Genomic DNA, 12,251 nt, shown 5'->3' with positions numbered 1-12,251 from the left:
TAGCTCTTTGAACTTTGGAGAGACTGGATGTAAAAATTAAGTGGTTGTAAATGCCTGTTCAAAAATTAAAAATAAAATTTCTCATCCAAATATAATATTTACAATTACACTATATGTGAAAAAAAAAGGATAAAGTCATTGCAAAGTAAGCAAGAACACTTGGAATCTTTAGCAATTTATGACTTACTGTCAATCATCCGAATCAACTTTCTGCTCATTTTAATAACTGTATCATACTATCACTATTGGCCTACATTATGTAACATATAATGAATGATTTTGATGCTACCATCCAAAAATTGCACATTCAATTGTCTAATTTACATTTCCCAATCAGCACATTTTAAAGCATCAAAGTACTTGACAAGCAAACTATGTGAAAAAATGCAGAGGTACATCCAAATACAAATCTTAACGAGCCTTTTTTTATATGATTTTAATGGCACACAGTTCAGGTTAAAATGAAGCAATATTAGGGGCTAGAAAATACGATACTTACACACATGCAATTTAGATCAAAATGCAAAGAACCTGATCTGCCATGACATAAGGTGCCAGTGGATTTGGGCCTATGCAGATTGTTAGGGCCAATCAATAAAACAAACAACACAAACCCTGATCCGCTGCCACATTATATGATGGCAGATTAGAGTTTTTATATTGTTTGCCGTTAGACCCTAGTTCTATGCAAGCACATAAATAAAGTGCACTGACATGAAAATTAATTTTGGGAAAAGATATATTTTAATATTATATGTTTTTTGTGATGGACATTACAATAAAAACCAATATCGAAGCCTTGTTTTTAAATAAAAGCATATATGTAATTAATTAAAGCGAAACTTTGTACACATTATACAAAATATGACATTTTGTATGGTTATTTTCTGAAACATTTAATTCCTTGCCTAAAATTAGATTTAAACATTCAATCAGTACTAACATAGAATACTTAATAAATTTAACAAGAAAACCACCCAACAAAAGTTTTAGCACCTATGCATGAAAAGTTGATTAGTGATTTATTTTGGGTGTGGTGATGTAACACACATAAACACGTACATATATCTATTTTCATGGCTTAATGAACAAGAGAATCTAGTAAAGTGTTTTCATATCTCAATTTCGACATATGTACAAGTGATAGTGCTCTTTAAGAAAGTGACCTATTAATAGTCAAGGTACATTTCTTAACATGAAAGACAACAATTACAATGATAACTACACAATACAGTTCAATAGTGCTACTGACATTATAAAAACAAACTAAATTACAGTTAGAATGAAGTGAGTTTGTATATCTGATGAAGAACAGTGTATGCAATTTAATACAGGCAAAGCAAAGTTTGAACATCATGTACAAAAATTGTGACTGTTCAAGATGGCTGTTTACAATGTATTTTACTGTACTGTTTCCACATACATAATTATGTCACCTTCTGGTATTATTATTATACTCATGTATAATTTAATTTATGTTTCATCAACACTGGTCTATCAACGGAGTACAATTTATACTTACTTTTTCTGCTCTATTAAAATATTCAAAACATCTTCATTCTGTAACATAATGTCTGCATCCAGCATCTAAAATAATAAAAATGAAAAGATATATAAAGGACTGATTGAACATTTTATTTTAATAATTGTAATGTTTTACCAAAACGATGGGACAAAGCCACGGCCAGTGTAGAAAAATCACTAACTGCATTGTGCAATTACTTGTTTAAATGTCAAGCCCAACTACACACAACACAGTATAATGCACCCACAGATCTGAATCTATATTGCTTGCTGTACTTTATAGTCCAAATAAACTTCTATTACCCAGATCTGAAAGCACATTATGCGATGTCAGAGCAGGTCCATGCTGTCTGCAGCTGTACTTCACTTAAAAAAGCATACAGTACCTTAAGTGACAATGGTGTCCAAGCATCATAACTGATTTTCAGTGCATACAAGATACATATATGAATTTGTGTATGAATAGTATTTATTACAAGCTTCCTACAGCATGTTATGGCACCATCATTGCAAAGTGATTGAAAGGACCCCCGGCTGCAAAATTTCAATCATAGAAAAAAGTATGTATTTATACAAATTGACTGTACCATACATTAACAATCTGCCAACTTTTATTCACAAGTCTCAATTTATTAATTAATTAATTAAAAATGTCTTGGTGGTGGAAGAAACCAGAAAACCTTGCGAAACAACTTATCTTGGATTTGGCATATTTTTGTCTCTTGTCTTTAAAAATACCGAAATCGAAACCCCCAAAACCTCCACAGCCTTGGACCAGGCTGCACGAAGATTTCATACTTACAAAGAGATAATCTGCCCACTTGGACCTGGAAGCTTCAAGAGCTTGCTGGCGTAACTTTATCACATTATCAAACCTTTGTTCTGACCAATCACAGGGGCCACGCTCATCGGAGTACCCTGCAAAAAGGCAATTTAAAAAACGCATGTTCACAGCACTAAATTGCTTTCTCTCCCCCAAAAGAAAACTTGATCCATAGGTTATCAAATGAACAGTAGTTCTCCAATGTAGATGTCATATGCAATCAATGATGCTCCTATAGAATATAAGAACTCTGAAAATTAACAATTACAACAAAAAAATGGTGATTGTGATGAATATCATTTAAATGCTTGTCAATCCAGAGTAAGGTACTATCATTTCGGGACTACTATGTTCAGTTCATCTGAACTGACCTCTCTGTTGGGTGCAAATATCACACATTCTAATAACACTCTGACCAATCAAATCACTGAGCCAGGTGTGAAAGCTTACTTTGACTTCATACGTTTGGGTTGGTCAAGTGGTCAGGACAAAACTCAGAAGAGTCACCTATACAATCTGCATTACAGAACATATCAAATGTTCACATTTTAATTACTTCAACATTTTTTCTTCTATTATGTAAAAAAAAAATTTTCTCAAATTTAAAAACCTTTTATCAAGCACCATTGTTTGCAATGTTTTTTTTCCAATATGAGAAATACTGATCCTCAAGAAATTGTTATGTTAAATATAAAGCTTTCTGGGACTGCCATCAGGGAAACTGGCAATTCATTATGCCAAAGGCACCTCTGAAGGGTCAAAGAGGTCACATGACACATGCTACGGGCATTCTGGCCCCTTCCACATATCAAGTTGTAAACAGGATTCACTCAAAAATAAAGGCAGTTTACAGCATAATAATTTAAAAGAAAAAAGGGCACATAAGAAGGTGATTCTTTGTGATAGATTTGAAACAATAAGCACTGAAAAGCCTCTCAAGAGCACTAAGTTAAAAGCGTATCAAATGAGAGCACTAACTGAACGAAAGAAAAATAGTCTCAAGGAAATATGACTGATTTTAAAAGGAATAAGTTTCTAGGTCACCTACCACTAAAATAATTTCAGTACTGTCCAAAATTTTAAAAAATTATCTTCGTTTTGGTGCATTCATAACACTTAAATTTTCCTTTTACTTCGTCACTACATTTAGTGCCCATGTGAGAAAATTATTAGCTAATGGATAATGCGACAATTTCTGATGGTGACACAAGATTTGATCTTTTACAAAGAAACTGTTGCTGAATGAATGCTGGCAATTTTGGAAAGTGGTATTATTTTGAAAATAATTGTAATGAGAGATTCTGATGTAGGATAGACACGGAATGATCAAATACCACCAGAGTCCTCTTCAAGAATAAAATCTATACTATGGTACAACTGTCTATTGGCAGCTATCCATTCTCTCAGCATTGTTGATGAGTTGTCTATATTATGGTCACTTCTGATCCTGCAAAAAATATATTAAAAAAATATCTTCAGTCAGGATTAAGTTTTCAAACACTTCTTTTAGACTTTGTGACAAGTACCTGCCTTTAAATTATATCCTTAATGCTGAATCATGCCATTTGTTTTACCAATATGTACAGCCTTTTACAATCATGCCATTTGATTTACCAATATGTACAGCCATTTACAATCATGCCAGTTATTTTACCAATATGTACAGCCATTTACAATCATGCCAGTTGTTTTACAAATATGTACAGCCATTTACAATCATGCCAGTTGTTTTACCAATATGTACAGCCATTTACAATCATGCCAGTTATTTTACCAATATGTACAGCCATTTACAATCATGCCAGTTATTTTACCAATATGTACAGCCATTTACAATCATGCCAGTTGTTTTACAAATATGTACAGCCATTTACAATCATGCCAGTTATTTTACCAATATGTACAGCCATTTACAATCATGCCAGTTATTTTACCAATATGTACAGCCATTTACAATCATGCCATTTGATTTACCAATATGTACAGCCATTTACAATCATGCCAGTTATTTTACCAATATGTACAGCCATTTACAATCATGCCAGTTGTTTTACAAATATGTACAGCCATTTACAATCATGCCAGTTGTTTTACCAATATGTACAGCCATTTACAATCATGCCAGTTATTTTACCAATATGTACAGCCTTTTACAATCATGCCATTTGATTTACCAATATGTACAGCCATTTACAATCATGCCAGTTATTTTACCAATATGTACAGCCATTTACAATCATGCCAGTTGTTTTACAAATATGTACAGCCATTTACAATCATGCCAGTTGTTTTACCAATATGTACAGCCATTTACAATCATGCCAGTTATTTTACCAATATGTACAGCCATTTACAATCATGCCAGTTATTTTACCAATATGTACAGCCATTTACAATCATGCCAGTTGTTTTACAAATATGTACAGCCATTTACAATCATGCCAGTTATTTTACCAATATGTACAGCCATTTACAATCATGCCAGTTATTTTACCAATATGTACAGCCATTTACAATCATGCCAGTTATTTTACCAATATGTACAGCCATTTACAATCATGCCAGTTATTTTACCAATATGTACAGCCATTTACAATCATGCCAGTTATTTTACCAATATGTACAGCCATTTACAATCATGCCAGTTGTTTTACCAATATGTACAGCCATTTACAATCATGCCAGTTATTTTACCAATATGTACAGCCATTTACAATCATGCCAGTTATTTTACCAATATGTACAGCCATTTACAATCATGTCATTTCATTTACCAATATGTACAGCCATTTACAATCATGTCATTTCATTTACCAATATGTACAGCCTTTTACAATCATGCCAGCTGTTTTACCAATATGTACAGACTTTTACAATCATGCCAGTTATTTTACCAATATGTACAGCCATTTACAATCATGCCAGCTGTTTTACCAATATGTACAGCCATTTACAATCATGCCAGCTGTTTTACCAATATGTACAGACTTTTACAATCATGCCAGTTATTTTACCAATATGTACAGCCATTTACAATCATGCCAGTTATTTTACCAATATGTACAGTCATTTACAATCATGTCATTTCATTTACCAATATGTACAGCCATTTACAATCATGTCATTTCATTTACCAATATGTACAGCCTTTTACAATCATGCCAGCTGTTTTACCAATATGTACAGACTTTTACAATCATGCCAGTTATTTTACCAATATGTACAGCCATTTACAATCATGCCAGCTGTTTTACCAATATGTACAGCCATTTACAATCATGCCAGCTGTTTTACCAATATGTACAGACTTTTACAATCATGCCAGTTATTTTACCAATATGTACAGCCATTTACAATCATGCCAGTTGTTTTACCAATATGTACAGACTTTTACAATCATGCAACTTGCAACTAAAATCATGATGCTTTTCTACAATGTAAAGTCATAATGTTTTAGCCAGACATTACTTACTCTGATATCTTTTCTCTAATAAATTCAAATTCTCACAAAAGAAATGGACCCGTTTTCAAGTTTCATTGGCCTACATTTCAGTTGGCTGGAAAGCAATGAAAGCCAAGAATGCCGAATCAGGTTAACTTGAAATATTAATCTTTAACAAAACTAAAAAAATATCTTATGCCTATTGGAACTGTAAGCAACATTTCGTTTTGTACAAGAAATGTATCCACAACATGAACCTACATTGGCATACCTCAACTACCAATGCATGTAAAAAAATTCAAATGTATGTCCATGGAACATGAAAATACATCCATTTGCTAGTGTAGGGTTTTGATTCCACAGCATAATGACAGCACAGTAAGTATATTAATTACACATAAATTAGTGCAATAGTGTTGATATGGGCTGCCAAGTGTGAGTTATACCTGAAACTTTGTTCACTCGGGACATGTTATATAAGCCCATTATTTGGGTAGTAAGACATGTGCTATATCTTATATTGTAGGAATATCAACCCACCCCCCAATCAGTTCTAACTATCGGACTCTCGCTAGTAATTAATACACTTATTTCGGCTGACATTTATATGAGGATGGTAAGTAAAATCACCCTTTCTTTGACAAATGTCATTAAATCCTTCAGAACACTCACATTTTTAATATTAATCCCTGTCAAAGAATACCAATTTCATGACTTTTTGCCTGACAATTGCGACTGTGCCAATCGATTGAAAAAAGTTTAAATAAAATTGCCTAAGGACAGGAAACGATTACCCTACTCCCAATGTTTTAGTCAGAACAGGATTTGTCTACTTTGGACCTGAGGCCAGACTGGAATACAAAGTAGTGTTCTAGTCGTAGTCTGACGATCCATATGGATCTATGTATCTATAAAGATTCAGCTATCCTAAGACAAAACCTAAAACAAAAACAACAAAAACTAGACTTCGTCCTACAATGTAAGACACATCACCCAATATTTTTGTTGGGGGGGGGGTGATGGGCCTTACGGCCAAACTAACAGCGATGTGTAGCGTGTTTTGATGTCGACTAACAGTGTAATGAAAGTCACATTTTCAGAAATATCATACACAACTGGCAACCAATAACAACGCTTTTCTACAAAGTAAAGTTATAATGTTTCTGCCAGACTTTACTTACCCTGATGTCTTTTCTCTAACAAATTCAAATTCTCACAAAAGAAATGGACCTGTTTTCAAGTTTTGCTGGTCTACATTTCACTTGGCTGGAAAGTGATGAAAGCCAGGAATGCCAAAATCGGGTTAAGGTGAAATATTAATCTTTAACGAACTGAATAAAAATATATTATCCCTATTGGAACTGTAAGCAACGTTTTGTTTCGTTCAAGAAACATATCCCCACACATGAACCTCTTAACAAATTTCGGCATACCTCGACTACCGTCACATTGCAACAAAATTCAAATGTATGTCAACGGAACATGAAAATGCGTCCATTTGCTAGTGTCATATTGTCATTCCGCCAGGATAAACACAGCACAGTAAGTATATTTATTACACATAAATTAGTGGAACAGTGTCGATATAGGCAGCCAAGTGTGTGAGATTCTTGAAACTCCTGAGACTACTCATTCCGATGTCAACCGACATCGAGCAAATATTATCAATAAGCAAGATACTCACCACAGCGCTATACGATCTTTCGGATAATTTAAATTTTCCAACTGCCCGAAAAACCATGGCAATACGTGTGCTTTGTTACGGACCAAAATTGCAACAATAATGGTTGGTCGAAGTCTCTCATCTTCACTTGCACTAAAATTTTTCACATTTTGATGTTTAAGCAAGTCATCTGACTCAGGGCACACCATTTTTGTAAAAATCAACGTATAGAAAATGATGAAGATGAAGCATATTTTGCTGCAGCAGCGACACGTCAGACTCAATACAGCCATTCTTGCAATGTAAACGCAACTTCCGGGCAAGAAATTTAACTCGTATAAAATGGGTGACTTTTAACAAAGAGTAATGTCCCCTAGTGGCCACTATTTCTATAATCTCTCAACTGGATACGTCTCCGCTAGCCAAAGTTTCGATATGATCTACACATTGGCGGATCGAACAGATATACTAGTGCTTTATCCTAGCGACATCTATTGGATTTCATGAGTTGCCTCCCTTAGTATGTAATGCCAATTAACTAACAGCGTGGTGCATTTTAGATCGGCCGAAAATGTCGGGGGCAATTGACCTGACAAGTTTAACATCGAAAATATTACCATATACTATAAATTTAATTTTTGTTTAATGATATTTCGTTTACGTATGCCACAAAATTTTGCCATTTAAATCCGTATTGGCACATTGATTTACAACATTTTTTGAACGAAAAAAATATTTCACAACATACACATTGATGTTGCTAATTATAGTGTATCTTCCCAATTCCTTTTTTGCTTTAAACAAATAACATAGGTAGTATTTTTATTTACTTGTATGTTTAATTTTCAAAATTTCTGTGGATTTTTTTTCACCGAAGAATTTGGTTCGGTTAGATCAACGCTTTTTTAAAATTTTTTTTATCAATGCCACATATCTGTATTTTCTAGTTCGTTTCACGAACCACGTGTCATTATTATATGAGACTATTGGAATGTTACGTGCATACAAACTGTGCATTTCACATTTGAGTTAAAAGGGCGGACTGTACTGGAATAGCACTATTAATCCATATTTGTACGGGACATCTTTGTCAATTTTGAATGTTCTGTTAAACCCTGATACACATCCAAGATATATATCAACTTTTATGATATTATGATAATTTCTTTACAACCAACAAAAAACACTATCTTCTTTGTCCAAGACAAATCATGTGAGTATTATTATTATTAAAAATTAACTTCCTCAATTACGTATGCAAAGATCGTCTTAATAAAGCTTGAATTTAAGCGATAAATTTACGTCGGTACTTGCCGGTGCTCTACACGAAAAAGTCACTTTACACAAAATAAAAATGCGTTTCAAATTAAAAAAGGCCTCTAAGGCCACACACCGTATCGTTTATCGTGATATGTTATGTTAAATAGAAAATTGCAGCATATTTGTACGACTGATTGAGACACCCGTCGAAAACACTTTTGCTGTTGTTGTCTACTTTTTTTTTCAATAGCGGAGACCATTCCAAACCATGCAGGATATAAACGTCATTTACATGTGAAACGCGCGCGTGTGTGTGTATGTGTGATTTGGATTTTTAGCATAGCTTTAACAATTTTTCAGTTATATCGCTACAATGTCTGCAGTGTGGCAGTTTATAGTGATGTCTAACACTGGGGCATCATGTCGCGTGATGTCCCACCCAGTCACATTATCCTGACACCAGGCCGACCAGTCCTAACACTAACCTCGTAATACTGATGGCCAAACGAGGAAGCTGTTAGTACTATTTTTGTATGCCTTTGGTATGACTCGGCAGGGGATCGAACCCACGACCTTACGCATCCAAGGCGGACGCTCTAACCACTAGGCCACCGGAGCGATCAATTTTGCTGTTGTTGCCTACATTTTTTAGCGGAGACCATTCCAAACCATCCTGCATTTAAACGTCATTTACTTGTGAAACGGATATAGAAAACTGTCTATTGGTCGCTTCCTCTCATTTCCCAGAGATAATTCAAGCCTTTGTGTATACTGAGCTATCTCCTACGATCTTGATCTCTATAATAAAGGGTGTGCGTGTCTGCGATAATAAATGTCAGATTTCTTACAGGTGAAATGTTTTATTTTAATTTTATTCAGACAACCTATACCCAAGATATTACTTGTGAGAGGACAAAAGGAGAAAAAATGTCATAGTCTAAATAAAGTTTTATGGTTCTAAGAGTGTTTTCAGGTTTGCAATGACGGTTTTTAAAATGTAATGATTTAGAAAACTGCATTGAAGTTTGTCGCAATAGAACATATGATGTAATATTTTAAAGGGAATTGTTTCTGATTAACACACATACACACACCTGTTGATTGATGTATTAATCCTTTATTTTAAACGAGGCCTGACTCTGTCCTTTGATGCAGTTATTATAAATTTAAGTCGATCTACCTACCCCGTGACTATTTAATTCAAATTTTTTTCAGGAAATATATGCAATGTTTAAAAAGTTTTGTTGAAAGTTTAAACAAAAAACTGTTTGCATATTTGATGTGCATATATTTACTTTTCTTATAATGAGTGAATACAAATAATAAGGCAATAAGTTGTTCTTTTGTATTGACTTATAAAGTTATTTGTTCTATGTACTAAATAGAAAATTGCAGCATGTCCTTTGCATGTTTTGTTGAGGATACATTCATTAAACCACACAAATCAGATTTTCATTAAGCCACACAAATCAGATTTTCATTAAGCCACACTAATCAGATTTTCATTAGGCCACACTAATCAGATTTTCACTAAGCCACACCAATCAGACTTTCATTAAGCCACAGTAATCAGATTTTCACTGAGTCACACAAGTCAGATTTTCACTAAGCCACACAAATCAGATTTTCACTAAGCCACACTAATCGGATTTTCACTAAGCCATACTAATCAGACACTCACTAAGCCATACTAATCAGGAGATTTTCACGAAGCGGATAAGAAAATAACGTTAATAGCATTAAGATGTGATATAAAATAGGTCTGCATTAAAGCTTTGAACAGAAGGAGTCCAAAAGTAGTAATATATACTATTTTAATTAGCCTGGAAAATAAGACAAATGGCAATTTTATTGTCTTGTAGAACTCATGTAGTATATAATTTGATTCACTGAAAAGTAAAATAAGACAATATTTGTTTTTCAGCGATACATGTTGCAACGTCCCACTCTTAGTAACAGGGGTGGTTAACTGGATTTGGCTGGCGTTATGTAGAGGACGACCTCCCTCGCTATTACAGCCCGGTGGGAGTGGAAAGATAGAATTTCACCTAGAACCGAACAAGAATATTGGGAAGAATTAATGCAATACAAGCCCCCTTAGACAAGAAAAATAACAAATTGAATCAAAACGAATTAATAGCGGCAATTCTAGTTCAGTCTGAACTATGTCAAAAGAATTTAATATCATTGTCTACTTTGGATTTATTTCATCATAATAACGAGCAGTGAAAAGAGCGCAATGTTTACGATTTATTGCATCACCTTCCTCCCGTGACCGTATATCAACGTCTTCCTGTTTATTCGAGCCTTCCTATTTTCTACGCTTCAACCCTTCTCCCTAGACTTCCTAGTTCTTTATTCTGAACTCGTAACTGCTTTTCTAGGACTTCTGTCTTCGGACTGTCCCGTCTCTACCCAGAAAGCTGTTCCTAAAGAGGACAAAATTACCTCTAAATCTCCATATGTACAACTTTCTACATGTACATAACATTCCCTCACTTACGTTACTCAGAAGCATACTAGCTATCCACACTGCATACATTCTGAACTAATCCGGTACTACATCACCCTCGCTTCACAGCGACAGGCCATAATTAACACGTTAGCGGTATATCTAACGTTACCCTGTCTCTTTACCTACGCTATCACATGCTCGATTACTATTGCATTAAATTCGCAAATTCTAGCTCACATCTATCCCTAACTTACAAGATTATTCAAACATCATAGAATCAGATATAAAAATGCGATTATCGTTAACTCACGATAATCAGTATCGTCCTAACAGACAAAGAAAATTATTTCATATAACCCTATGAAATCCTACACATATTAAAATTTGGATAGCATGCAATCGTCAGTGCTATCAGTGAACTGGTAACGATAAAATTAAAGAGAAAAATTGCATAAAAACTCTAGCATCAACAGATTTCCATGAAACTGAATAAACAGTACATAATATGGATCCCAGTCATATCAAATACATTTGCATAAAACAAAGAATCAAATTTAGAAGATGACGTGGAAAATTAAAATTGAGTATCTTAATGCTGTTCTCTTTCAGAAATGGTGCGTCCTAGCACTAAACCTTGTCTTTTCTTACAAGACAGACACCTGATCCCCTTTTCTTGTTTAACGAGGAAAGCCCTATTCTTTTTAGGCGTCCTAGAAGCGGCTTCTCCTCCTTCAGGATTTCAGACTAAAATATTTCGACTAAGGTCGTCACTGTAAAAATACATTACTTTCAAAGTGTACAACTTAATTTACTCTGGCCAATTGTAAAAAGCGGTTTCTAAATTGTCCACGAGATAATCATTTCTTCCGTCAGATTTCAGACAGCATAAAATCTATGAAGTACGGGGCATATCATTTTTTCTTTGAAAATGATAATTTGACATGGGTTCCTATCAAGCGGTTAAGGTTGGTAGCTCAGATGTTTACTTTCTCAGGACAGCGTAGCAATGCCCTGGTCAATCTCACTAAGTCATAAATTCTAGCCTTTCAAGATTTAAAACTGACACGGGAGAGGGAGAGAAAGG

The 12,251-nt window shown here is 34.4% G+C and overlaps 1 protein-coding gene across 1 annotated transcript in view; it reads right to left on the bottom strand.

Moving 5' to 3' along the window:
- Positions 1 to 7,852, bottom strand: part of LOC149777850 (glycosyltransferase 25 family member-like) — a 45,772-nt gene extending 37,920 nt beyond the window's left edge. The window contains exons 1-4 of the mRNA XM_089938918.1: positions 7,474 to 7,852; positions 3,682 to 3,794; positions 2,327 to 2,442; positions 1,523 to 1,587 (exon numbers count right to left, since the gene is read on the bottom strand). Of these exons, the coding sequence (XP_089795044.1) occupies positions 1,523 to 1,587; positions 2,327 to 2,442; positions 3,682 to 3,794; positions 7,474 to 7,745 (566 nt within the window). The 5' untranslated portion in view covers positions 7,746 to 7,852. The remainder of the gene's footprint in view (positions 1 to 1,522; positions 1,588 to 2,326; positions 2,443 to 3,681; positions 3,795 to 7,473) is intronic.
- Positions 7,853 to 12,251: the final 4,399 nt, after the last annotated feature.

This window comes from Sinohyriopsis cumingii, chromosome 17 (assembly GCF_028554795.1).
Source record: "Sinohyriopsis cumingii isolate HCF-2022 chromosome 17, ASM2855479v2, whole genome shotgun sequence".
In the NCBI taxonomy this organism is placed as follows: Eukaryota; Metazoa; Mollusca; class Bivalvia; order Unionida; family Unionidae; genus Sinohyriopsis; species Sinohyriopsis cumingii.
This window is presented reverse-complemented; position numbering and strand designations above follow the sequence as displayed.